Genomic DNA, 27810 nt, shown 5'->3' on the forward strand with positions numbered 1-27810 from the left:
ATATAAAAACAGCTTTTCTATTATAAAACAATCATCATTGTTCATCATTTTTTTTCCTATACAACAGCATCAATTAAAACTTATACTTAACAGCGCCTACCTGGTACAAAGAAAACAGCACACAGTCTTCATTAACAATCTGCAAAGCAACTGCAACATTCAGTTCTGTTAAAAAGAATTAGAACAATCACAATCTCATAGAGAAGCATTAGAGCTGAGTGCAAGTCAAAAAGCACCCGACTAGCTAACGAGTATTAGCTTAGCATGCTAACTAAAAATGCTACTCGTGAATAAAGTTACTACCCATGCATCAAAATGCCTGTAACTTTCGGGATACATGCTAGTACTGCTTACAATCAAAATACATGTTGACAATTACCACTATGAGGGTGTTTTCATTAATACAATTACAAAATTGACAACAGTATCGCTCACTAGCACCTACCACCAGCTTGGGAGTTTTTTTCCTTTGCTGAGGCATGCGCTGTGCAGCAATTTGGAACCTTAACAGTTGCAGTTGCTGTGTTTGTCCACCAGGTGGCTCCAACTATTCACAAAGCACATCAATTTTGAGGAAATTCATTAAGCTATTTTCTAACTCTGTTACACCAGGCTGTATGGAGGACCACAAGAGCCACGCGCATCGAAATAAAAAGTTCTGTGCTTAATTAATGAATTGTAGAATAAAATCTGTACTTGTAAATTCATTTTTGAATTCCAATTTAATAAACTGCATTTCAACTCCAGAGAATACCACCTGGTTCAACAATCTTTTCATCTGATAATTGGGAAAACCGTTTTCTTCTGAGAGATGCTGCTAGAGCTGAAATTGAGCCCAAAGAAACAACAAAGTTCAGTTCCTCTGGATTTTCCATGGAAAATTGTTTTTTCACTCATCCAGGTGACTTCTCCGGTGTCAGGGATGAGTGATGAATGTATCTCCTCACCAGTGTTGGGAAGGTTACTTTTAAAATGTATTCCATTACAGATTACAGATTACATGCCCCAAAATGTATTCTGTAACGTATTCCGTTACGTTACTCAATGAGAGTAATGTATTCTGAATACTTTGGATTACTTAATATATTATCATGCTTTTTACAACTACGTGAATGTACTATTGCTGTGTGATTTATTACTATTACTGAAGGTCCGCGACTCCGAACTGTAGTAAAGGGACCTCTGACTAATACGGCGGGGTCCCTGTCGGCTCGTAGCCGAAAAATAGCTTTACTTTGTTGTGTGGGTCAACTTTTCTTGCGAGAGACAGAGAGAGGCGTTGAAAGGCTGCTGCAACGGAACTTATTGTTTTCGGAGGAAAACACGAACACGGTGTACAGTCGAGTCTTAATAGCTTACTTACAGCTGGGCTCGTCAGGCTCTCTTCTTGGCTGCAGTGGTTATTATTATATTTACATGCTTCCAGCTCCCGTTTTTCCTCGATGTCAACTCGTACCTTTCCACTCCCCTTTTTCTCCCTCCTCCCGCTCACAGACACATAACGTGTATGGCAGTCCATTCTCTCTGCAACACGGACTACACTGAACATGATGCTACATTCTTTAGAGCTATGCTTGTAGCATTCTGCCTGTTAGCTTAGCACAACAACAACAACAACAACGAAAAGGCGCTCTCTCACCCAGGAAACACACAGTCACAGAGAGAGAGAGAGCGTCGCCCTGTAACCATGGCAACCGTAACCCTGCCGCCTGGAACAAAAGAACGTAGCTGTCAAACAAAACCCAAACAGTCCTGACCCGCGACAAAATGAAACAGGAAAGTACCGCAGTGTAATCCATTTATTTCAACAAAGTAACTGTATTCTGAATACCACCTTTTTAAACGGTAACTGTAACGGAATACAGTTACTCATATTTTGTATTTTAAATACGTAACGGCGGTACATGTATTCCGTTACTCCCCAACACTGCTCCCACTGGAAACCATTGTGTCCAGTTAAAGTCAATCGACTTTTGTAAAGGAGAGTTGTTAGATGCTGTGCTCATGAGGACAATGGTTTTTAACTTGCAGCACAACACAAAGCTGCCGTACTGGATCAACGATCAAAACACTTAATTGAGCAGAATTAGGTCAAAATGTAATATCCTCATATGATGACACATCACACATGACCAGCATTGTTCTAAGAATGCAAACTTTCTTATTGGACGTTTCCACAGCTGCCAGAAAGGGACAGATTTCTGGCTGCTCTTAACGAGTGCTCGTTGCTCTCGTTTTCTTTGGAATTCCTGCACAGAGGATGTAACACCCATGATAAGCACTGAGGTGCGTCCTTGTCAGCAATCAGCCATCCTCAGCTTCCAGGTTAGGAAAAGTGGAACCAGAAGATATTCAAATGCATCTCTCCACAGCTGCCGATGAATTCTACAAAAAACAAAGTTTGTTAAAAACATTTGCAGGTGAATCACCACTGATTTATCACTGACATCCATTTACTCAAAGATTACTGACAAGTGGACAACTAGAATATATAGTTTATAATTTCAACAATGTACTGTAAAAAATGGAACTTTATATGACAAACGTGGTGCTTGTGGAATTTTTAACAAGGACCCTACAAAACTTTACAGTACTCATGCTGCCAAACTTCTGACAGCTAGGTGTGCAGTTCCTGCTTTAAATGCATTCACTGTTAAGATTAAGGAATCTAAGTGATAAGAGGCCAGAAGTGTTTGAACTCGCTTATGAACCTAAATCACTGAGGCCGTCTCTCCTGCATGAAGTCCAGGTGCTGGTTTTCCAGTGTGTGCGTCTGATGCCCCAAAGCTGCCTCAGAGCTGTAACACCATCAATGGCTGCAGTATGGAACAGATGTGGGTGTGTCCTCATCTCCCAGAGTCCAAACCGTCATCAAACAGCCCTACAGACACAAAAACTGTCCCTGTGTGTTGGCCCTGCGACAGACTGGCGACCTGTCCAGGGTGTACCCCGCCTCTCGCCCTATGACAGCTGGGATAGGCTCCAGCGCCCCCCGGGACCCTGAAAAGGAGAAGCGGAAGCGAATGGATGGATGGATTAATTAAATATGTCAATAATTATTAAATGTGCCAATAATTATTGAATTAAATGAGTTGTAAATATTTATTTAATTAATTATTGCCACATTTAATTAATTATTTAATGGTGTATTTATTAATTCATTATGTCAGTCCTGGCGTTCCATATCTGTGGGAGTCTGAAGGCGCTTATCTTTTGCCTGCTGTTGCCTCCCTCTTGAGGCCAAACAACGAACAGCAGGCAGCGTAAAGCGACGTGGATGTCGCGAAGGCGGAAGTTTAACGTTTTACGTTTTAGTCTGCACACGTTTGATGGCGGCGATTAAACCCGAAAAGGGCAAAACCCGGCTTTCTGTTCTTATTTGTGCTTCTTAAGTTTTTATACAGTTTATCTGACATTTAAGTCCTTCATCTACATACTGCTGCCTTCAGGCTGTAGCCATGGAAACAGGTTTGTAGCAGATTGTTTGGTCAATGCTAATCTGCTAGGCTAATATTTCCTGTAAGACAAAACGCCATAAATAAATCCGTAAGTTTTACTTTGTTGGCTTTAAAAGCGTGTCTGTGAGCAGCTGATGGTATTTACATGTGCTCCGTCTTGTTTTTCTACTTTGACTACGAAGCATTCCGCAAACAGACAAAGCGGCGTTAAATTGAATGGAGTCTGGCGGCGCTGGGATTACGAGTTTTATTTAAGGGAGTTAAAGGGAGTAAAGGTTCTGGTTGTTTTTAAATGTAATTGAATGTGTTGTTAACGACGTTGGTACACTCATGATTAGCTTTAAGTCAGGCTGCAGAGTGTCGGCCTTTTCTGTCCTGATCACAACGTCCCAAGAAATTATTCCGATTGACAACAAACCTGATTTATCAGCTAACGTAAGTGTGTTTGAAGATGACCTGGCATGGACGCTGAAGACTGTACTCCGAGACTCGCTCTTTAATTCGGCTCTCCATAATTCATCCTTATATTAAATTTAATTTCCGAGCTGCCTGTTTAAAGTTTTCAGGTTGAATTAAAACAATGTGCCTCTAAATTGCTTTTTTTCTAATGGAGTCTGGTATAGAAACATGCGTTCTCGTGGGTGTGTTACGTTGGCGTGTGTGTAGTGTGGATTGAATCCTTCGAGATATTATTGAGGTTTAGATTTAATGTAATTAAATAATAGAAGTTAAAAGCATGTGCTCCTGATGATCTCAGGATAATCTGTGCTGTGGGTTTGAATGTCGTGTTGCTGATTAACTCGTGTGCTTCCCGGTGCAGACGAGCAGGCCAGGAACCGTTTCCAGTTGGAGCTCGAGTTCGTCCAGTGTTTGGCGAATCCCAACTACCTGAACTGTGAGTGACTCTGTGATCAGAAACTCGCAGCTTCACATTTGCCAGAGTTTAACGTAGGTTTTGTGTGTTTGTTTCCAGTTCTGGCTCAGAGAGGCATCCTGAGGGACAGATCCTTCATCAACTACCTGAAGTACCTGCTGTACTGGAAGGAGCCTGAGTATGCCAAGTTCCTCAAGTACGGCGACGTGTTTGATCCTCAGTTTAGATGATTTTCTCTTTGAGGATAAAGTTGTGATGTTTGTAAACCCTTCTGTCAGCTGACCTCTGCTCTGTGACTCCGCCCCCTGCAGGTACCCCCACTGCCTGCACATGCTGGAGCTGCTGCAGTACGAGCACTTCAGGAAGGAGCTGGTGAACGCTCAGTGCGCCAAGTTCATCGACGAGCAGCAGCTGCTGCACTGGCAGCACTACTCACGAAAACGCATGCGGCTGCAGCAGGCGCTCGCTGAGCAAACGCAGGCGCAGCCACAGACGGCCCCGCCGCACGGCAATGCTGCCGCAAAATGACGACGGAGTTGGAGTGCTGCTGGGATACCGAGGTTATTTCTCCATTCACGTGAACATTAAAGACCGTGGGGGAGGAACTGAGGTGGGAGCTGATCAGCTGATGGGAAGCATCAAGCTTTCAAGCTAAAATTTCTCCTGGATTTATGGATGTAACTATTTCCTGGAACTTGTCAGTCCTGTGGTCTCAGCAGGAACAGACTGAAAACAAAAAGGCAGCAGAGGTTTTCATTTAAAGTCCTGCTGCTCAGCTGCAGAGTGAGCTCCTGCCTGATGGGGGCGTGCTTTTATCTGCGGCGATCACCTGAGTGTGACTGAAGTGTTCCGGGAGAGGGGAGTGGCTCGGCCTGTTTTCATCCTTTGTTCTAATAAAATGTTTGAAATGTGAAGAGTTTGTTTCTGTTTGCGTGTTGATTAAACCAATAAAGTTATGCAGGCTTTCTTTGAGTTAGTCTGCTCAATAACAACAATGACCTACCTCCTTTTCCTAACCACTTTTCCTTGACCTGAAATATCCTGACGTGAGGGAAAGAGGAGGTGCTCTGATGCAGGTCACATGAACAAGATCTCACTTCATCACAAAGTTTCCCTCCATCGTCACTTCTACAGCAGAGCATTAAACAGTGATTCAGTGAGGGTAAATGGTAAATGGCCTGTATTTATATAGCACTTTACTCGTCCCTAAGGACCCCAAAGCGCTTTACATATCCAGTCATCCACACATTCACACACTGGTGATGGCAGCTACATTGTAGCCACAGCCACCCTGGGGCGCACTGACAGAGGCGAGGCTGCCGGACACTGGCGCCACCGGGCCCTCTGACCACCACCAGGGTGGCTCATGATGTGCATTTAAAGAGGAAACTCAATATTTCTTTTCTATTTTTAGATCCCGAAAACAGATCCGGTGGAAAAGAGCAGAGCAACAAGACAAAGCATCCCTGGCTGCAGAGCCTTGAGCACAAACACAGACAGAGAGCCCTCCTGGTCCCTCTGTTTATTGACTGAGGGTGCGTTGTTACCTGCTGCTCTCACCTGTAAGAGTGTAAGCGCGTGTTTATGACAGGACATCTAAAGCAGCGGGAACCAAAACGGATGAAGGACCGAGGACTTAACGTGCAGTGAGGAGTGCAAACACCATTCTCAGAGGTCAGCTGGCTGATACAGCTAACAAACATTTTATTATAAAATTAACTTCAAAAGAAACCCGGACATGTAGTTTAAGTCATTTTTGTTAAATACTGACACGACAAGCAGCCGTAATAGGATGGTTAATACACTAAAACCTAAACTATCATCGAACTATTTTTTCAAAATAATAAAGTCCGTTTATCTAAAAACAGGAAGCGTTGATCGGAGGACTGTTCAGCTAAAATAAATACACAAATAGTTCGATAGATAAATAAAATAATACCAGCAATAAAATGTAACAGAGGAAACAAAATCATAATAATACATCTGAGTAAAGTAAATCCACTCAGGAAACTAAATGAAGCTAAAATGTATTGAAAATAGAATAAAATAAAATATTATTTTTGCCGTTTTCTGGCGCTAAACGTCCTTATCTGCTTTTATTGTGAAGGACTCCGGAAGTTTTTTGATTACGTTAGCGGAAGACACGGGACCGTTTTCTCCGTAACACCAGGGCCGTTGTGCGGTAACCGAGCGGTGTTGAGACGTGAGTCGTGCCTCGGTACCTGGATGGACGCCCAGCGGTTCAGTTAGCTAACGTTTAAGCGATGTTTTCGCTGATTTCCGCGGACACCGGGACGGGAAACGGTTGAGCGGGACGACGGTAACTCCTTGTTTCTTCATCATCACTGATTAATCGGGGTGTTTTGTTTAAAAGTGCCGACTTTAATGTAGCAACGGAGCGATCTGCACTGACAGGTAGACTTAAAAAGTTTGTGGCCGCCTGGTGTGGGCATGCGCAGTTTGCAATATGGGGTTGAATAAACGTGATTTATGAAACTGTGGCTGAGTTAGCTTGTTAGCATTCTGATAAGGGAGTTGTTCATATTTGCTCATCTGTGAAGTGTGGAGGAGCGGAGCTAATGGCTCGGACTGTAAAGTGGCAGCCTGCAGGTCCAAGTCCAGGCTGGGTTAAACTGTAAATTAGAGTCACAGCGTCACCTGTGACCTTTAGACTCACATACCTTTTATTCTTTGACTCTAACAGGGTTCAAAATAATCAGAGCTTCAGTTCCGCTAGTTTCAACTCCTGCCTCTTTATGCCAGTTTTCTTCTGATTGGCTGCCCCTCATAAACAGAACATTTAATCAGCAGGTGGGCGGGGCTTCTTCTGGAGCGCAAAGCCAAAACCAGCAAAATGATCATTTTGATGCTCGGAAATATTTCACATTAATCAGTTTTCACCTAGTTATCCGTCTGTGTGCTGTGTTTGATGTGAGCACGTAGCACTGGAACATAGATTTACAACAGGAAATGAGGTGGAGCAGATCAGCACGTACTGTATTCATACAGCATGCACACTCATTATTAGCTGTTTACTCACTGTGATAACCAGACCTCATCTCGAGCGTTTGTGTCTCCGTGCTCAGTTCAGGTGGAGTCACCAGCACAGACCTGATGTTGCAGCGGGTGGCGGTGGTCGGTGCCGGAGCAGCCGGACTCTGCGCGGCCAGGCACATCCTGTCCCGTTCAGGCCGCTTCGCTCCTCCGGTGGTGTTCGAGCTCTCTGAAAACGTAGGCGGCACCTGGTGTTACGACGAACGTGTTGGAAAGCTTGATAACGGGCTGCCGGTGCACAGCAGCATGTACAGAGACCTCAGGTAGGCTCACCTGTCTGCACACCATCGATGGGCTCGCTGCGAGGGCCCGCTCCACGTTTCACTAGAGCAGCTTTGCATAATTTATGTTGTAAAGTCATCCTTAACGCTTCAGTCCTGACTCGACTAAAGCCTAAAGTCACAGTTGTTTCTGGTCCTTTCCTGTGGGCTCGTTCTCTCTGCAGTCTCCTACATTGACATGAACATGAGAGAAAGGCTGAGCTGCAGTGAAGTTTCCTTTCTGTGCTCGCAGTTAATGTTTTCTGATATTCCGACAGGACCAACCTGCCCAAGGAGGTGATGATGTTCCCGGACTTCCCCTTTGAACCCCAGCTTAGCAGCTTCCTGCCCCATCAGGAGGTCCAGAGGTACCTGGAGAGGTACTGCCAGAGCCACGGCATCCGGCCTCACATCCGGGTGAGTCGCCCGGGATTCTTCTGAGTCAGATTTAAGCTGCTGGCTCTCATAACACAGTCTGTGATGTCATGTAGTGAAGGGTGCAGGTGGCTGCTTTGTGATACGTGTAGACTTTACGATTCAGTTAAAATCTTTATCGATGGCAGCATTTTGTATTTAATGCCCTTCGAGTGCAGAAAGGAAAATTTCGACTCAGTAATGTTTTATTCCTTTCTTTGTTTTATTGTAGAGTCTTTACAGTATAAAGCGCCTGGAGGCAGCTGTTGTTTTAAATAACATTGATTGGATTGAAAATTGAAAAATGTCTGCATCTGTAAAAAGTAAGAGTGTGGAGTTTGTGAGAAAGACCACAGCCGTGACCATGGAGATGTTAACTCCGAGCCACAGTCTGAAGCGAGGCTCCAACCAGCTCGACTGCTTCTTGTATTTAACCAAGAGAGTAAAATCTGGTTCAACAGAGACCTGATCAGGATCACAGACGCACTCTGCAGTAGAAGATCTGAGGTTTCAAGTTTCCCAGCTGGATAAAAGCAGCTTTCGTTCGTTTGAACTTTCTGTTTTAACTCCTGGTACCAGAAACACGAGCGACAATCCCTACAGCTGTTCATAGGCAATAAAGATAATCAAGGCGTGCTTTGTACATGAAAATGTACCAGCGGTGTTGCTTCCTCAGGCTTAATGAAAGCTGTTCATAAAGCCTGGTGTGACACACCGAACTCAAACTCAAAACAAAGTTTTCATTTCCTTTTTCTTTATTCATCATCTCATTTATCTTCCCTCTGCAGGCACACGCTGTATTAAATAAACCATAAAACCCAAATAAAGATCCAGCAGTTACACAAACACTACGTCACAGCACTAAACACAAAGTCCATCCATCCAATAGTAGTCCTGACCTGGTTAATGTTACGTGGCTGGTTATTTTTCAGAATCCCTGAAAGAAACAAGTGTGATTGTGGTTTGTTGTCCTGAGTTTTTTTAGTTCTGGTTTATGAAGCCGTGACAGTGATCTGATTGGCTGTAACAGGGTGTTAAACATAAGGAAACATCGCTGCATCCAGGAACAGCCTGATGCTTCGTCACTGATGGAGTTTCTAATATGACTAAACTGCTCTCTAGTATAAAGCCAACACCTGAGTACCTGCCACCGGTGTGGACCCCAGGATCATCAGAGACTTGGAGACGATTTCAGCTCCGTCAATAAAAATCTGCTCGCCTTGAATTTTCTAAGAGATCTGATTTGTCTCAAATATGATACAATACAAAAGTAAACCTCCCGCGGCGCCACTTTCCTCACTGTGACTCTTTTTGTCAGTTCAACACTGTCGTGGAAAGCGTGAAGCCCGTCAATGTGACGACAGAGGGCGAGGTGGAGGAGAGGACGGCGTGGGAAGTGACATCATCTGATTCTTCAGGTCATCAGAAAACTGAGACGTTTGACTCTGTCTTCGTCTGCTCGGGGTGAGATCACACACTGCGTTCTAATGACCAGCAGGGGGCGATGGCAAATAAAAGTAATAGTGCAGAAACATATGAATCTGGTTCTGTGACCAACACTTCGCCCATGAGTTGATGGTCTCAGACGTAGTTTAAAGTTTCATTAAATCAAAGGTTAAACTACAGCATCTCATTGGCTAATGAGCCGTAACACCTGGTCAGCGTGTGGCTGCGATTCAACATATTTGCATTCACTAATTATTCCAGAGTGCAACTTTAATACGATGTCTTTTTTTAAAAGTCTTTAAATGTTGACATTTACAAATAAAAGTGTGAATCTTGTGAAGTCTAAGATTTTGTGTTTTGGAGAAAGAAAAAGATTTTATCCAAAAGCAGAAAGTTACAAAGTGTGTATTAAAGCTCTTAATTTGAAGGTGAGCATTTTATTTTGAAATGACTCTGTAGGCTTTACTTCAGAATAAAAGCCTCTGCCCCCTGCTGCCACTTGAGGGTGCCAAAGCTCTGAGTTCACCTGCTTCAGCGGCTCTTATTATTTTGACTCTTATTCTCGTCTGTTTTAAAGGCACTACTCAGACCCTCACATCCCACTCATACCAGGCATCGAGAACTTTAAAGGTAAAACAAACATTTATGCCTTCATAACAAAAACAAAGCTTTTACAACAAGCAAGTATTTTAATAAAAAGTTCCTGATATGATAGAAATTAGTTTTTCTGAGGAGATTGAATGAATGCAGTGAACTGCTGATGACTTCATCAGGTTTATTCTTGTGTTTAAGCCTCAGTAACATCTGTAAACACTCAGTCGTGATTAGCATTAATCTGTGTCAGTTTAGTAAATCGAGGTTCGCTGGTGCTAGATTGGATCAGCGGAAGGACTGCGCTCAGAGCTCAGTCCTCTCCTTTCTGTCTGCTGCACACTGAAGGTGTGGACAGTTTTGCGAGTTCACAGCAGATCGTGACACTTCAAACTGAGCCGCATCGGTGTGAGCTTCAGGAATGTTTGTGCGGCTGGTTAGACACACCAGCATTGTTCTCATTTTGTGCTGAATCCCCACAAAGCGTACCTCCGGGTGTGTTCAGACACCTCCGGGAAACCTTCGTGTTTCAGTCAGTTGGTAAAATCAGAGGTTTCAGAGGCTTCTGGACACCAAAGAAGTTTGAATGAAAGCTCAACAGGCAGCTCAGCCAAGTCAGTCAGAGAGACTTTATTTATCTCCAAGGGGCAATTAAGACAGACACCCTGCCGACCGTATATACAATGCACAAACATCACATTGGGGAGACCGGTCAGGCTAGGTAGCTCTGGCCGGTCGACCCCACGAGCAGCCACCCGAACCGAAACCATGGAAAATGCACAACATGAGGAAAGACGAGGAGAAGAAAAGAACTCCTCCCAGACTGAGCTCCAACAGGGAGATCAGTTTGAGAACAGAAAAAAACACCTCAACACACGAATCAGCACATCTCACAACATAAAGACATAAGCTTCGAAGGCGTTTGGAGGGGGTGGAGGTGAGTGTAGGTCTGCATCAGTGTACATGTGTGTGTGTTCCGTGTTCAGCGGAGAGAAAGTGTCCCTTCACCCGGTTATGCAAAAGTCAGCAATCTTCGGTCGGCGCCGGTGACCTTGAATGAGGAGTCACAGCAGCTGTTTTGTTATCTAACGGAGAGTTGTGTTACTCCCGTCAGCTTTTGCCTTGAGCATCCAGCTGGCGCCAGGGGGGCCGCATCAGATGAAGATGGTAGTTGTTGTGGTTAGTGCGAACAAACTGCCTCCAGTTTTACAGCTGGTCTAACGTCCATCACTGGTCACCAGGTCTCTTAATTCTCGTTGTTCTTCTCCATACTGCGTTCAATAAACACAGTCTTGAGTATTCACAGCCCTGCCCATCGTCTATCATGTCGGCCAGCCTTGTGGGACAACTTTTACCCCGCCTACTCTGGAACAGCTGTCACCGCTGCACAGAGCATCCCTCCCAGTGATCCATTCTAGAACCAGTGTGCCTCTCTGTGTGCAGGGAAAGTGCTCCACAGTCACTCGTATCGATTCGCGGAGCCGTTTGCGGGTCAGTCGGTGGTCGTTCTGGGAGCCAAAGCATCAGGTCTGGATATTTCCCTCGAGTTGGCCAATGTGGGTGCCCAGGTAACAACTAACATCTGCATGCAGATGTATTATTTTTATTATTATTATCTTTATTTCTTGCATATTTTAGTTGACCTACCAGAATGCCTGACGAGCTGGGCACCAGTGGGTTCCTCCTCTGATGGGAGGAAGGTGCCAGGTGATAGACAGAGGGTGCATGTTCCTACATTTGTATTAACTGTTTGACAAAGCCACAGGGAGCCTCTGGTTAGAGAGCAGGAGGAAGAGGAGCGAGAGCAAAAACGTATAATTGTGTCTTTAAAGAAGTTAACAGCAGGTTACGCTGCATAACTGCAGCCTGGGACGAGCAGCGAGTGCAGAAAGCGTGTGACGGAGCTTTAGACTCACGGCGTGTTTTTCTTTCTTCATCTCACAGGTGACTCTGAGTCACCGCCGCCCTCGGATCACCTTCCCTCTGCCTGATGGGATTCAACAGTCCAGCTCAGTAGAGGCCGTCGAGGACGACGGCAGAATTCGCTTCCAGGTGACTGACCTCAACTGTATTAATCCTCCACTGCAGGAAGTCCACCTGAGACAGTGGCTTGCGAAAGTATTCGGCCCCCCAGCTCAGTCAGATTAGTGTTTGTGAACAGCAGTTTTCAGATCTTGCCACAGATTCTCGATTGGATTTAGATCTGGACTTTGACTGGGCCAGTCTAACACATGGATATGTTTGGTTTTAAACCATCCCATTGGTGCCCTGGCTTTATGTTTAGGGTCGTTGTCCTGCTGGAAGGTGAACCTCCGCCCCAGTCTCAAGTCTTTTGCAGACTCCAAGAGGTTTTCTTCCAAGATCGCCCTGTATTTGGCTCCATCCATCTTCCCATCAACTCTGACCAGCTTCCCTGTCCCTGCTGAAGAGAAGCCCCCCAGAGCATGATGCTGCCACCACCATATCTGACAGTGGGGATGGTGTGTTCAGAGTGATGTGCAGTGTTAGTTTTCATCCACACACAGCGTTTTGCATGTTGGTCTCATCTGACCAGAGCAGCTTCTTCCACATGTTTGCTGTGTCCCCCACATGGCTTGTGGCAAACTGCAAACGGGACTTCTTCTGGTTTTCTGTTAACAATGGCTTTCTTCTTGCCACTCTTCCATAAAGGCCAACTTTGTGCAGTGCACGACTAATAGTTGTCCTATGGACAGATTCCCCACCTGAGCTGTAGATCTCTGCAGCTCGTCCAGAGTCACCATGGGCCTCGTGGCTGCATTTCTGATCAGCGCTCTCCTTGTTCGGCCTGTGAGTTTAGGTGGACGGCCTCGTCTTGGTAGGTTTACAGTTGTGCCGTACTCCTTCCATTTCTGAATGATTGCTTGAACAGCGCTCTGTGGGATGTTCAAGGCTTGGGAAATCTTTGTGTAGCCTAAGCCTGCTTTAAATTTCTCAATAACTTTATCCCTGACCTGTCTGGTGTGTTCTTTGGACTTCGTGGTGTTGTTGCTCCCAATGTTCTCTCAGACAACCTCTGAGGCCGTCACAGAGCAGCTGTATTTGTACTGACATTAGATTACACGCAGGTGCACTCTATTTAGTCATTAGCACTCATCAGGCAACGTCTATGTGCAACTGACTGCACTCAGACCAAAGGGGGTGAATAATTACGCACACCCCACTTTGCAGTTATTTATTTGTAAAAGATGTTTGAATCATGTATGATTTTCGTTCCACTTCTCACGTGTGCACCACTTTGTGTTGGTCTTTCATGTGGAAGTCCAATAAAACTGATTCATGTTTGTGGCTGTAATGTGACAAAATGTGGGAAAGTTCAAGGGGGCCGAATACTTTTGCAAGCCACGGCATATAATAAAGTTCAAGCAGACGCCTCCTGTGATTGGTTGGTTGTATTTGACACTGTGATGGGTTCCAGGACGGCTCGGTGACGGAGGCGGATGTCCTGATGTTCTGCACCGGGTATAACTTCAGGTTTCCGTTCTTGGACGCAGCCCAGCTGGGTCTGGACATCCAGGACCAGATGATGTCACCTCTGTACCGCTTTCTGGTGCCACCCGCCTTCCCCTCGCTCTTTTTCATCGGCATCTGCAAGATCATCTGCCCCTTCCCCAACTTCAACTGCCAGGTGAGCGGCAGTGTACCGTCATACCCACTGTTCTCCACTGCAGCAGTCCCAGTGTCGACTTTCTAAGAAGCAGAGCGGACTTACTCTGGTTTGAATGCCGTTTGTTAGGTAGCTTCGGTTGTTAGGTTCGTTTGTCTTCTATCGCTGCAGGTCCAGTTCGCCCTGGCCGTGTTGGAGGGCTCGGTCACGTTACCCTCTCGAGTTCAGATGGAGGATGAGGTCCGGCGGGAGCTGCAGGAGAAGCTGGAGCGGGGAGTCCAGCATCGCCACCTGCTGATCTTGGACCAGGATCAGTGGGAGTACTGCAACACACTGGCTCGCACCGCTGGCTTCCCACTGCTGCCTACGGTCATACGCAGCCTGTATGAGGAGGTGTGGCGGCAGCGACAGATTCACCCCAAAAACTACCGGAAGCTCAATTACAGGCTGATCAGCGACTTGGAGTGGGAGCTGATCAATTAATCGGTGAAGGGCAGGTGTGCAAAGGAAGCTGAGTCTCTAGCGCCGCATCAGGCTGTACCTGAGAGGCCTGCTCCCTCTGCCCCTCTTCAAATTTACTACACTTGCTTAGATTGAGGACTTCCACCCTCATCCGTAATTATACTGATTAGCCAATGAAAACCTTTTATATTTAAACTCCCGCTGCAGCTAATAAAGGCTAATAAGTCATCAAACCAAAATACATCGACACTTCACTTAAAAGCAGCATCATTGAACAAGCAAAGTTTATAGGATGCACAAATCTCGGATGAGCCCCCAATTTAGCTCAGAACACAAAGAGTGGTCTCAAGAACCACCTTACAAATATTCCAATGCTTCAACTTTTGTGCTTACTGTGTGATAAATGTTCTCGCCTGCTAAAGCCGCTGTTGAAAACACACCTCAGAATTTTATTGGTCTAAAAGTCCAAAGTATTTAATACATATTGATTTGTGAAGGCTGCTTTTACTCCCTGTGAGTCCGTGATGTAAACTGGTGTGACTCCAGAGCTGTCACTAATATATGTGACTGGAGTTTATAACAATGGCACTTTGCTTTTAGTTTTAATTACTATTATAAAGGACAGTTAGTGCTCACAGTTGTCCTGTGAAGAAACAGACACAGGAAGGGCGGTGCTGATTATTTGCAGGTTATAGAGACCTCCAGCACTGATGCTGCTACAGAGATGAGACTGTGAGTCTGTGCAACGAGGTGTTGGCAGGTTTTAGATGACACAAATAGAAGCAAATCTGTGACACCGACAGGCAGAAAGCGAAGCACTGCAGTAGGTTTTACCTCACAGTCTGAAGGTGTGATTAGAGCGCAGAGCGCGGCAGGATCGCAGGCCCCGTTTCCTCTCAGGAGTCGATTCGGCTCATTTTAAATGAGCCAATCAAGCTGATTCTCAGGCCTTCAGAAATCATCTCACAGCATGAATCTAAATGTGTTTGCCCACAGCTGGCAGCAGGCAGAGTGAGCTCTACACAGTGACATTATCACTAACTGCACTTTATATGCTGAGATTTGGACGGTCACTGTGTTTTTAATGGGCTGATCCCTGCAGCGATATCCTATGATTCAGGGCTGACGGGAACTCTCAAAGTGTAATCAGATTACTGTGAAATCATGGTTCCAGCTCCACAGAGGACCAAGCTTTGTAGATTTAATCACCTTCTAGTGCCACCCTCTGCTGTGATTAGCAGAGCTGCCTCTAATAAACATTGTACACTCAAATCTACCTCAATCGTTACAATAAACATTCATTATTTCAAGGACAAAGACTCGCTGTGGATGAGTCAGAGATTAATAAGCACTAATTATTAAATGCAGAGAGGTGTATAAACACATAGTGAGTGAAGAAGAAACACCCAGTGCATCATGGGAATCCCCGGCAGCCTACGTCTATTGCAGCATAACTAAGGGAGGATTCAGGGTCACCTGGTCCAGCCCTAACTATATGCTTTAGCAAAAAGGAAAGTTTGAAGCCTAATCTTGAAAGTAGAGATAGTGTCTGTCTCCTGAATCCAAACTGGAAGCTGGTTCCACAGAAGAGGGGCCTGAAAACTGAAGGCTCTGCCTCCCATTCTACTTTTAAATACTCTAGGAACAACAAGTAGGCCTGCAGAGCGAGAGCGAAGTGCTCTAATAGGGTGATATGGTACTACAAGGTCATTAAGATAAGATGGGGCCTGGACAATCACAGAGATTAGTCCGCTGTCAGAGGCCATAAGAGGATCATTTATAATCTTCACTGTTTCTGTTCTGTGATAAGCTTTAAGTTTTTCTTTGGTAATTTAGTTCAATGAGTTCCTTAATTTTCTGATTTTTTGTTGAAGATCTTGGGTGTAGTGAGAGAAGTTATGGAGGCACCACCCTCCTAATAAAATACCTTAATGTTGCATCAGCTCTTGTTTTTAGAGGGAAACTCACTATTTGTCGTCCATCTCGTCATTTTACTTGTTTGTTTTGGTTATTTTTAGTTTAGTAAGTAATAAAAGTGTTCACTGTGTAAAGCTTAGTTTATCTTGGTGGGAGTGAGATCCGTGTTTGTTTTGTGTTAGCTCACCACACATGCTGTAGTCGTGGTGCAGTTTTGTTTCCTTTCTAATCTTAAGGTTTCTTTCTGTCGTGTTTATACAGCACGGCTCCTGTAAATAAACTTAATGAGTCCACACAGACTGTTTTTTGTGTGTCTCCAGAATAACTGTCTGCAGTTGGTGTAATATTAATTCTGTCCACTACACAGATATGCTCTAAGTGCAACTCAGGAATGCTTGTCTGCCAGCATGTTTCGGAAAAAGAATCTAATTGTTAGCTCTGAGAAAGCCTGGACAATAAGATGTCATTTCTGGTAAAGACGGCTCACTGTATTAGTCAAAAATACACACGTGTGTGTACAGGAACATCTGTGCCGAGTTTAACCTGGGAGTCCCGAGGTCAAAATGGGAGATGCCCCCAAGGGTGGTGGAGAATGACCGAGCTAAGATCCTGTGGGACTTCCAGATACAGACGGACAAAATGGTGGTGGCTAACCAACCGGACATAGTGGTGGTAGACAAACAGAAGAAGACGGCCGTAGTGATCGATGTAGCGGTTCCGAATGACAGCAATATCAGGAAGAAGGAACACGAGAAGCTGGAGAAATACCAAGGGCTCAGAGAAGAGCTCGAGAGGATGTGGAGGGTGAAGGTAACGGTGGTCCCCGTGGTAATCGGAGCACTAGGTGCGGTGACTCCCAAGCTAGGCGAGTGGCTCCAGCAGATCCCGGGAATAACATCGGAGATCTCTGTCCAGAAGAGCGCAGTCCTGGGAACAGCTAAGATACTGCAGGACCCTCAAGCTCCCAGGCCTCTGGAGAACTTAAAGACATGTTGAGGAGGTAATTTAGCCATTTAGATCAGCTGTGTTGGATCAAGGACACATCTGAACCCTGCAGGACACCGGCCCTCGAGGCCTGGAGTTGGACACCTGTGTGGTGTTAGTTTCTCATGCATGCACCTTAGAAGTAGGTGAAGTTGTGCCAAAGATTTCTGGTGCTATTTAATCTGTGTACAAAAAATAACGTCAGATGTGAGTTTTTCCCACTTTCTTCTGATTTTGGTGATGTGAAGATGTATTTGCAGCACGTTTGGAACATGAGTGAAAGATGAACACAGAGAGGGAAACCGCTGCCTCTGATTTAACCTTTGTTTCTCTGATGATAGTTTGAGGTTAACATTTGTTTAACAGTGAAAACACAATTGCTTGATTATGTCTGGGATGTTTTGGAGACGTGTTCCTGTGCAGTGACACCACTCAGCCACCAGTTTAGTATCCTGTCAGCTTCAGCTGGACTTTGTATGAAAGTTTCACCCAGAATCTAAAACTGTGTAATAAATAACAGTGATGACATGAAGGCTGCTTAGTATTAGTTATTGTATGATGTCAGCAGAAGCCCGGCTGATTTGTCTCTGAAAAAGCTGATTAAACATTTCTGAGCAAAGACAGATCCACAAACAAGGCCGCACAGAGAGCTGAGTTCAACAACCCACTTTAATCCAGACAAAGTCCCACAAACACATCAAAGAAATGAGGTGTGATATCACAGAGTGACCCAGGCTGGACAACAACATGACAGGAAGCTGCAGCCGTGCCTCTGAAGGAGATCCATCCAAACAGCCGGGCCGGCACGGCTGCAGTCAGCAGGTGCAAAAGTCGCAGCATAAAATCATAATGGTCACTTTAAAATGTTAATAACTCAGTGCTGAAAACACAGTGTGTTTCTAAACTGACTAAAACGGACACAGCAGTTTCTACTGATTGGTCAGGACTCCGTGTCCTTGTGATCTGTATGCTTATTGTTTAAAATTCAACATATTTCACAGATATTTAACATGCAGCTTTAATCAAATTTGGCCTTCACTGGATTCATGTACAAATATTTTTCTTCTCTGCCTTTTTTCTGAGAGATTAAAGTACATAAAAAAGGATTCATATGTATTTTCAACATTGCAAACCCATCCATCTGTTTTTTTCTACTTATCCAAAGCAGCGCCGCTGTGGTCACAACCCTATCCCAGCTGTCAAAGGTGACATGCACCTGGGCAGGTGTAGCACAATGAGACAGCCAGGCACACATGTGTTTGGACTGTCGAAGGAAGGCGGAAGGAGAAAGGCGCGAGCCGCCCTCCCTTCAAGCTTTGACGATACAGCTGTGAATTGTTGAAATTCTTGATTTATTCGTTAAAAGCAAAAAATTGTCCCTCCCTCCTGTGTGAAGTGAAATGTTTCTGCTTTGTGAAAGCCACTACAGGGCTCGAGAGCGGCTGCCTGCGAGTCAAAGAAATAAATACAATAAATAAAAACAGATTAATGCAGGTAGCTAATCATTTCAGAATCATCCATACTGAGAGTATCAACGGGCAAATCAACATGGAAAAGCTCCTCTTAATGCACTTAAGGTAAATAGCCTACTATTTTAAAGAAAGGACCTCAACAATCAGATCATCCCATATAAGCACCACTTGGCAACAGTGGGGAGGAACCAAGCTCACTTTGCTGCTGGTCATGAAATCATCAGGAGCTCAAATCACTAAATTAAGAATAAATATATCAGAGTTTCTGTTGTTGGGACTTAACAATTTGTTTACAATTCAGTTACAGAATATTTGAAATAGACACCATCTCCTCCATCAGTTTGTCACTGTTTTCATTTTTACAAACAATTCCAGTGTTCAGACTGACTGGTAACAACGTCTGGCCAGGTATCGCTGCAGTTTTTTCGTATGCTTTAACAAGTTGGAAATGCTTCTTCTTAAGAAATTACCGATGCCATGTGTGGTGCATTGAGGAGTCTGTAGACATCCTCAAATCAAAAACAGCAATCCCACATGGCCTGTAACCCACTGAGGATCTATGGCATCCTAGAAGATAACTCTGGAGGACTTGGACTCGTTCTCTATGTGCACCTCCCTTTCAACCCTCTCGGCCACCTCGTGATCGTCTTCTCCCACTCCATCTCGTTTGAGGATCTTCAGCGGCCACCAGAGGGAGCCGTTCCGGCGGTCTCGATGGATGGTGCGTTCGGCTGGCCAGCAGCTGGGGCCACCTTTATCGCCCGTGAGGAAGTAGAGCAGAGCATTGAGCCATGCGTTGCAGGAGGCCAAAGGTCTGGTGACCTTGTAGCAGATGGAGACGGTCTTCATGGCATTGCAGCCGCCAAGCTGTCCCCGCCGCAGGAGCAGGAAGAGCGTGCGAGTCACATGGAAGGGTAGGAAGCAGAGTGCAAACAGCAGTGTGATAGTGACAATGGTTTTAATGGATTTCCGCCGCCGGCGGATGTAGTGTGAGTACTGTGAGCCAGAAATAGAGACGGAGGTTCTCTCGCGCCCTCGAACTCCTTCCACAGACCCGTCACCCACTGGTCCATCCTCGCCACCCTCTATTGAACTGGGAGGAGAGCGCAGGGTCTGAAATATTGTCCGGACCACGTGGGAGTAGCACCAGGCAATGATGACAAAGGGCACAAAGAAACCTAGAAGGTGGAGAACAATGCCATATGGGACGTAGTCTGCAAACTCCTTATCTATGGCATCATCCCAGCAGTTTATGTACTCCTCGCCGACCTGGTCTCCAGTTCTGTTCCCATAATCGCTCCCTTCTCCAGGCTCAACAGCCTCACCAGCTCTGCGCCTAACGTATCCGGTCTGGGCGAACCTGAAGATGGGGCAGGTGAGAATGAAGACCACCACCCAAACTAATGCGCAGATCCCCTTCACCACCCGCTTACTTTCCAGTGTGATGGTCCTCATTGGATGACAGATCCCCAGATACCTGTGGAGAGACGACTAGTGGTCAGTTCAGTCCATCAGTTTAACCTCTGCTTATTCAGCATTTACACTGAGGTTCATGTAAACTGTTTTCAGCCATGTGTCAAACAGAAATAACAGAAAACTCAGAAAGTCAAAAATCCATAGAAGAGTTGATCTGAAAGGAAACAGCTTCTCATCTCAGTTCAGCACCTGATTACTAACGTATAAGCCAACCTTTCACATAAATAGTATTTTTATGCAAATCTGACTGCAACATATCAGGTGATCCCGCTAACAAACTAACAGATAAACCACACCTACCTTAGAGGTAGTGAGCTAATGGAGCAAATGAGAACTAGCCTTTATTTAGTATGGACTGATGACAACGATGTCAGGTTCAGATTATCAGGGGTCGAATTATCAGCTGAAGCTTACCCATTCAAACCTACTGAACAATTATGTGGCTCTTTAACAGAATGGCTTTTGGTTAGGTCGGCAGTTTATTTTGATCACAAGCTTTGAGGTCAAACCCATCAGCTCACCTGTTGCAAACATCTGATCAACTTCCGATGGGCTCAAAGATCAGAAGAATCTGATAGCTTGCTAATTTCCTGTTAGCCAGTCAAAGTTCAAATAGCAAAGATGAGAAATCCATCAAAAATTAACATTACCAGGAAATAATATGAGCAGTAATTATTTGTTTGTAGTGTCGGTGAAAGTGTGCTTCTGGTCATGAGCTGGAAACAAAGGGGGAGGAGCTGGATATCTGAGTTACTAAACCAGTCTCATAATAACAACGATTACAAAACAATTTGATAAACAACAAAAAGCAGCAAGATGCCATCAAGCCGACTTTAACTTGAGCTTTAATGGCACCAACTGAAAATCTGCCACAACCAACTCTTGGTAAACTCTGAGAGTTGGTCGTGACAGGAAACTTAAATTAAACTCACAAAGTCTTACATTAAATCCAAATATTCACAAAACCTTCATTTATTTGTATTTATTGTGCAGATTTTCTGGTATTTTGGTTAAAGTTTAGACAACATTTATGCGGAAGATAAACTTTTACATTTTCACTTTGCTGCACTGTTTCTAGGCTGTCCTACCTGTGCACAGAGATGCAGGTAAGGAAGAAGATGGAGCAGTAGAGATTGAAGTAGAACAGGAAGCGTACGAGGCGGCACATGAAGTCCCCAAACACCCAGCAGTCCCTCAGCACATAGCTTGCCACCAGGAAGGGCAGAGACAGGCCGTACATCAGGTCAGTGGTGGCCAAGTTCACCATATAGATCAGGGAAGTGTTCCAACGACGTCCATGATGGCAGCAGGAGCGCAGGAGCACCACTGAGTTGAGGGTAAGGCTGAAAAGGAAGGTCAGCGAGTAGCAGACGGGTAGGAAGACATATTTGTAGGATTCATCGATACTGCATGAAGGCAGAGGGAGTGTCGAGGTGTGCGAGGTGCCTGACGTGTTGAGATGGTTGCTCGCCACAACTGCCGCCAGCAAGCTGATGTCTGGGGTGATGCTTGAGGTTTGACTCAACCCCATGATGAACCGCTGAGGCTATTTGTGGCAGAAGAGGATTAGTTCAGGCTTGTCTGGCATCATCTCAGCTCCTTCCTCTTCAGGTGCTATCTATCTAGCCATCTATCCATCCTCGGTCTCGGCTCAATGTTGACTGATCCATGTCTCTGTGACAAGAGAGGGAAAGAGAGCAAAGAAAACACAGCCTTATTGCCTCATTATTCTCGGGAAAGGTTGTTCAGAATGTACCACCAACGTTATGCTGATGAAGACTCTGTCTCGCTCAATTAGCCCCTCAATCATTAATGAAACTTTCCAGACCGTTCGTACAGCAGGCTGGTGGTCTGTTCTATGTTGGGGTCAGGTTTTTTTAAAGCCCGTGTCACAATAACTGAAGAAGTGCGGGTCAAGACGCCCCGTGCACAGCTGCTCAAATGGCTGAGTCATGTATATGTATGATTAAAGTCAGTATACAGTAGGGTAGAAACTCAGCTGTGAGCTCTACTTTGAATTTATATACTGCACATTATAGTGGCTTCGTGTAAAAACACAAAGTCTCTGAGAGGAAACAGCTGAAGCACAGGGTGTTATTTTTAGAGTATATTCCATGTTTATTAGTTGAGCTATTAATGGTTCCACGTGCAGATTGTTCTCTAACCTCTGAACAGCGATCAGAGTGTCAGTGCACATCTTAGGGTCAAGTTTGTGTTTCGGAATTTTTAACTGTTTAAAATGATCAAATATAAATCTTATAAAAGAAGAAGTGTGAGGTCAAAATAGAAGTGACTTGATTACAAGCTAACATATGAAGATGTTTAGTGTGTTGCACCAGCACAAACGTGGTTTTGCTGAGATTGACGACATTCTGTGTTAGAGGTGGGAACTCTGGGAATTTTGCAACTGACTCTGTTAGATATGGATTTCTGGGACTTCCTTTGTCAAGATCAAAACTATAGAGAGAAGAATACTTCAATCAAGCACACAGTTGGATTTACTAACTTTCACAACACCTGTTTTATTGCTATTTGCAGGGATATTCAATGCCGGAAAAAAGCTTGATGTGATGGCAGTTATTGCTGTGTGGAGGCATTGCAGAGATTAAAGACTGCCTTTGTTTCCATTTGCCTGGTCTCAAATATGGCCTGGTCTCGATGTGACTGACGAGAAGAGTTCAGAGTATGTGTCTTTCTGGGCACGCCCTTTAGCCGGTTCAGCAGGATTCCCATCTTTGGAGTAATTGACAGAACACATGTATTTTTAATTGTCCCATGTGAAACTGAGTGTGGGTTGTGTAATAAGAAGCACACACACTCAGTTTATGTGCAAATAGTCTCCAAATCCGTAAACATTATGTACATTATTACAACACTGTAGCAAAGCATCCAGGGTCTGTTCACAAAGTCTTCATTTTCCAGAATAACAAACATTTTAAAAACCTGCAGGTTAGAAAGTACGGAGATGGTTGGTCTTCAGGTGAGTCCACAGTATTTCACGTGTGGCTTGTTGAGCCACCGATTTTTGCTAAACCAGATGCTGCATGTTAGATTTGTGTTCTCATAAGTAAATATATTAATTTATCTTATTTTGTAAAAGACGTTTTCTGATTGTCATCTTATTTTGGAAATGATTTTATTTTGGTGATTATAGGTGACTTCACTTCCTGTTCCTGATGTTTTGAAGCGCGAACTGCAAAAATGAATGTATGTTTTTTCCCTCCGGTGTTGCTGTCATTAAAGAAAAAGGGAAAAGTAAGCAACAAACCAAGTGTGCGCATTATTGAGAGAACATGGCCGAAGAAGAAGAAAACGCTTCGAGCTCAACACTCTGTAACAGGTAACTCCTGTTACCTGTTCAGATCTGAACCAATGAGTGTTGACTGTTTTGGTACTTCACCCACAGGACCTACAACCGTCTCCTCTGCTGACACCTTGTTGTACACAGTTTTTGGTCTTGTGAGTCGCCTCAATCATTCCACCTTTCTTAACGTCTTCAGTGGAGCTGCACTGCATTCACCCTTTCTAAAAAAGAATAGCTCTCTGACAGCCAGACTGAACGCTCAGATTTTCATTAAACATGTTGTTTCGGTCAACTAGGACCTCCAGTTCAGGTGCAGAAAGTTTTTCTTTTCGCTGCTTCTCCTTATTTTCATTATTGTGGTCAATATGAGAGCGTCTGTGACCTTTACTTATGTACTTTTCTGATTCCTTTTAACAAACCAAATCATGCAGGTTTTGGCAGATTGGGCATGTCATGCTGAAAACAACTTTAACTGTGTTTAGAAAAAGCAACTTTTGTAAATCATCTGTAAAACCAAGTGCTCCTATTTTTGCCTCACTTAGTAAATCTGGCCCTTTATTCCAAACAGGACCTATCAGATGGGTTATCATGAAATTTAAAAGAGCATTCATGATCCCCAGAAAATAAATGATTTTGGTGATCAGTCTGCTTTTAAAAATTAGTCTGAGTGTATAATGCAAATATTTTTACTGTATTGATCTGATATTTATTTTGCTACACCAGCTGACATAATTATAAGGAGAAGGAGAAGCAAATGAGTCCACTGTACACCACTCTGATGAATTCATGGTCTCAGTTACCTTTAGATCTTTACCATTGTCCCATTAGAGTCACAGAAGCCAGGGCAAGTTTTGGGCTGGGCTACCTTGAAGTTATTGCTGCATGAAGTTCTACTCTCATCCTTTAATTATGGATCATCCACAGAGGAAGTGATTTGATTTGCTGATGGGTGGTTACACTATCACGCTGGGCATTCATAGGACATGCTCTGGTTGCCTAGGTAACCATCTAATGTTTGTATTACTCTGACTTATGCGACTTGTGCGAAATCTCTGTGGGCAAGGGCAACTCAAGGGCATAATCTTAGGTATGGTGGCCACAGTAGGGCAAACAGCTGTTCGTCTGTAGTAAGTGTGGGCTGTCAGTCTGCTGTTTACCTCACCTCTCAGTATATGGCCAAATCTAATTACCCTGGAAGAGGCTGTAAAAGTTGTGAAAGCAGCCTGATAAGAGCCGTAAAGACAGTAAAGCTCCCTTCTGTACAATGACAATAATACCGAGGTGAATTGTAGAGAACATCCTTAACTTTTTTTTATCAGTGTGCTGCTGTTAGCCTCCATTAGCTGCTGTTAGCCTCTGTTAGATTCCACTGACCTTTGTTAGCTGCTAAACACTGGCAGTGTTTAGCCACATATTTTAAAGCATGAACGGATAGAACAGCAATCTCCATGTTGGCTACTTTTTCAGAATACACAATTACACACTAATCTATGCATTCATATGCTGCATGCACAATCTATGCATGCAGCCAGGACTGCTGAGCAGCTAGAAACCTCCATCAAACCAGAACAGGACAGCGTTCCTCTGTGAGCCCAGCAGCTGCTGTTAGCTCTCAAACGTTTACAGACTGATGCACAGTGGAAACACGAGTCTGTTCCAACTTTTTACAGATGTGTTGCTGCCATTACATCTTTCATGAAACAGTCTCAGTTTAAACTTTTTATGTTTTCTTTGTTCTGTTGTGAGTAAAATATGGGTTTACCAGCTTTGCAAATCATTGCATTTGTTTGTTATTTACACAACGTTTGTTGGGGTTATATTGTTTTTTTTATTCTTCTTTATAATTAAAAGAAGGAAATGTAAGTTGCTTTATAATTTATCACTCTCATTATGATCAGTTATAGCAATCATTCATTACTAAGTGAGCAAACACACCATCTCATCTGGAGGCAAGCAGAGGATTAAATCCAGTCTGTATGTTTGTGGACTCACCTGTGATGGTATTAACTGACAGAAGCTGACAGCAGCTGTCAGCTGGTGCCTGATTTCCATGAAGACATTCCTGGTCCACAGAAATTTAAGGGTGCGTTTGAAAGATTTGAAGCGAGTCTGGCCTGAAATTGATTCTGTTTCTAGTACTTCATCTTCCGAGCATCAGTGGATCGGAGCCTGTCGTCCTTTAAGCTTCCACCTCCGGCTTTTCTTGGTAGACTTGTGGTTAAGAAGTTTCTGTTTCGGGCCCAAAGGGTCTCTCTGGGTCTCTCTCCTGACCTTCAGCTTCTCTGTAAATAATTGATCAGCGTTCATTCAGCCACAGCTGCAGGAATGAAACCCAATACAGGGACTGCAGCGGGCGAGGAGGAAGAGGAGGAGGAGGTGCTCACAGCGCCAATGATTTTACACGAGCAGCCGAGGTTTGAATAATTCAGAGTAGACATAAAATATTTTAATGTCTCAAGTTTAAATGTTGATGCCACCCAATATTTGTTGAATTTATTAGGATGTTTTAATGTCTTTACTTTTTATTGCTGATTGAATGAAGTATTTGGATGCTGGATATACAAATTAGCTCGACGCCAACTCTCCTGTAATTGTGATGAACTGTCCTCCACACGACCCGAGATAAAATCAGTCACACATTTCAACTAATGAGCTCCTCGTCTTCTACAAGCAGCCAGAAAGTCAAAGGTTTATGTTCATAAATCCTCAGAGTCTACACGTTCAAAGGAATTAAAAATAATTTGATCAGAGTGGACTTTAAAAAGCTTCTCGTGTGGAAACAGGATCACTCACCTTCTCATCCGGAGGAGATCCTGAAGCTTTCAGCTCCTCGCTCTGCCTCCAGTTATCTGAGGCTTTAATTAGAGAGAAAAGTGAATGGATCAGCCCCTCCTCCTCCAACCCGTCCGCTCTCTTCTCTCCATCATCACCACCATCAGCTCTGATTCATACAGTAAATACTAAATAAACAGAGAGCTGAGGGGCAGACCAAACACTATCAGCTGTGTTGAGTGTGATCAAACACGGCAGCGGGATCAGTGTTCAAACAGCCGCGGTCTCCTCATTCTTGTCACATCCCCTCCTCCTGTTAAACACGGCCAAAGTTTCTAACACCGAGCTCAGTGTATGACAGTTTATCTCAGTTTTTTCTTCTCCCAGATCTCTGTGATGTCATAGTAAGGAAATACTTCTAATATAGTCATCTCAGACTGAAGAAGTGTGGGCTGGAGCTCGAAACAGCAGCTCCACATCAAACAACCGATGCACTGATCCAGGATCTGACAATACAAGCTGTCTGCTCCCATAACCACCAAGTCTTTGATTCATTTTTTGGGAAGAAGTGGAGCCAGGATTATTATGACCTGCAAATCCCAGAACAAAAATAATAATCATAATAATGATTTTTCTGATTATTTTTTTTTACATTACCTGATCCAACCTAACTATAAACTCTATGAATAATAGAAGTGATAAGAACCAAGATGTTTAGGGCTGCATACAATAGCCTGAAGATAAAACACCTAATTTATCCTGCAGGTGTTTATGTGTCTAAAACAGGGGTGGAACTCCAGGATGTGTCCTTGATCCATCGCAGCCGATTTCAATGGCTGGTAATGAACTAATCATGTGATTCAGGTGTGTTGAGCCAGGGTGAGATCTAAAACCTGCAGGACACCGGCCCTCGAGGCCTGGAGGTGCCCACTCCTGCTCGAAGGCATTAAAATTAATAAAAGAAGTGATTTTTGTGTCTTTGCAGATAAACCTGGGTATCATCTGCATAGAAATGCACATATATGAAGAACTACAGCAAAGCACAGTAATATGACATCATTAAGTTTTGCTTTTAAAAATATATTTCAGAATTAATGTTTACATATACAAATATATTTGTAGTTAATTTTATTTACATTTTAAAATACTTCTCCAAATATTCTTAAAGTCACGGTGAAATGATTACCAGCCTTGTATCAGTGTCATAACCTTCCACAACCTCAAAACAGCACATTTCAGTGTGACTTTATATACTTTAAAGCACATTTCTCATTACAGTACATCGCTTTCAATGTAAATGACATTCAGCTTCTTATCACAGGCACGAGAGCACAATGCTAAATATCCTCGACTACTGTTTCAATGACTACTGTGCTCATGAAAACAGATTCAGGGAGTTATTTAAAGCACATGATGGATGAGATGCAAAACATTTAGTTTTAAGAAGAAAATGAAAGTAAGGCAGCAATCATGGCACATAGTTGGTTATATTCAGTGGATTCTTCCCTTACATTTAAAGTAAACAACGATAGCGCGATCACAGACGGTACCTGAAGAGTTTAGCATCAGTTAAAGAGGAATTTCACCACTGTGACAGAAACGCAACTTTGTTAGTCTGAAGTTGTTTCAGTTATTTATTTTCTGCTTTAATGTGATGATGACATCAAGTTTGGGTGAAATTCCCCTTTAATTAAAAAACAA

At 43.9% G+C, this 27810-nt stretch overlaps 3 protein-coding genes across 5 annotated transcripts; 2 read left to right on the forward strand and 1 right to left on the reverse strand.

The window, feature by feature from the left end:
- The first annotated feature begins 3225 nt into the window (after positions 1 to 3225).
- med31 (mediator complex subunit 31) lies at positions 3226 to 5246 on the forward strand. The gene is made up of 4 exons (XM_085289975.1): positions 3226 to 3468; positions 4279 to 4353; positions 4432 to 4528; positions 4644 to 5246. Exons 1-4 carry the CDS (start codon positions 3459 to 3461, stop codon positions 4858 to 4860), a joined length of 399 nt encoding a protein of 132 aa, XP_085146101.1. The 5' UTR covers positions 3226 to 3458; the 3' UTR covers positions 4861 to 5246.
- Positions 5247 to 6463: 1217 nt separating this feature from the next.
- On the forward strand, positions 6464 to 16398 carry LOC146566352 (uncharacterized). Of its 2 annotated transcripts, none has more exons than XM_085289979.1 (9): positions 6464 to 6652; positions 7419 to 7649; positions 7925 to 8063; positions 9379 to 9524; positions 10084 to 10136; positions 11541 to 11665; positions 12042 to 12149; positions 13534 to 13743; positions 13894 to 16398. In XM_085289979.1, the coding sequence occupies exons 2-9, from the start codon at positions 7447 to 7449 to the stop codon at positions 14203 to 14205; spliced, it is 1296 nt and encodes a 431-aa protein (XP_085146105.1). In that variant the 5' UTR covers positions 6464 to 6652; positions 7419 to 7446; the 3' UTR covers positions 14206 to 16398. The 2 variants fall into 2 exon arrangements, with proteins under 2 accessions (XP_085146105.1, XP_085146106.1); XM_085289980.1 differs by having other exon boundaries at positions 7424 to 7649.
- A 1400-nt stretch (positions 16399 to 17798) lies between these two features.
- Positions 17799 to 26262, reverse strand: LOC146566353 (P2Y purinoceptor 3). 2 transcript variants are annotated; one of them, XM_085289976.1, is made up of 4 exons: positions 26131 to 26183; positions 25330 to 25619; positions 21122 to 21707; positions 17799 to 20034 (listed from the first exon to the last, which is right to left on the reverse strand). In XM_085289976.1, the coding sequence occupies exons 3-4, from the start codon at positions 21562 to 21564 to the stop codon at positions 19125 to 19127; spliced, it is 1353 nt and encodes a 450-aa protein (XP_085146102.1). In that variant the 5' UTR covers positions 21565 to 21707; positions 25330 to 25619; positions 26131 to 26183; the 3' UTR covers positions 17799 to 19124. The 2 variants fall into 2 exon arrangements, with proteins under 2 accessions (XP_085146102.1, XP_085146103.1); XM_085289977.1 differs by lacking the exon at positions 25330 to 25619 and having other exon boundaries at positions 26131 to 26262.
- Positions 26263 to 27810: the final 1548 nt, after the last annotated feature.

Source organism: Mchenga conophoros, linkage group LG10 (assembly GCF_057382185.1).
Source record: "Mchenga conophoros isolate Kocher_MC1m ecotype Shallow Benthic linkage group LG10, M_conophoros_male_GT1.1, whole genome shotgun sequence".
Classification (NCBI taxonomy): Eukaryota; Metazoa; Chordata; class Actinopteri; order Cichliformes; family Cichlidae; genus Mchenga; species Mchenga conophoros.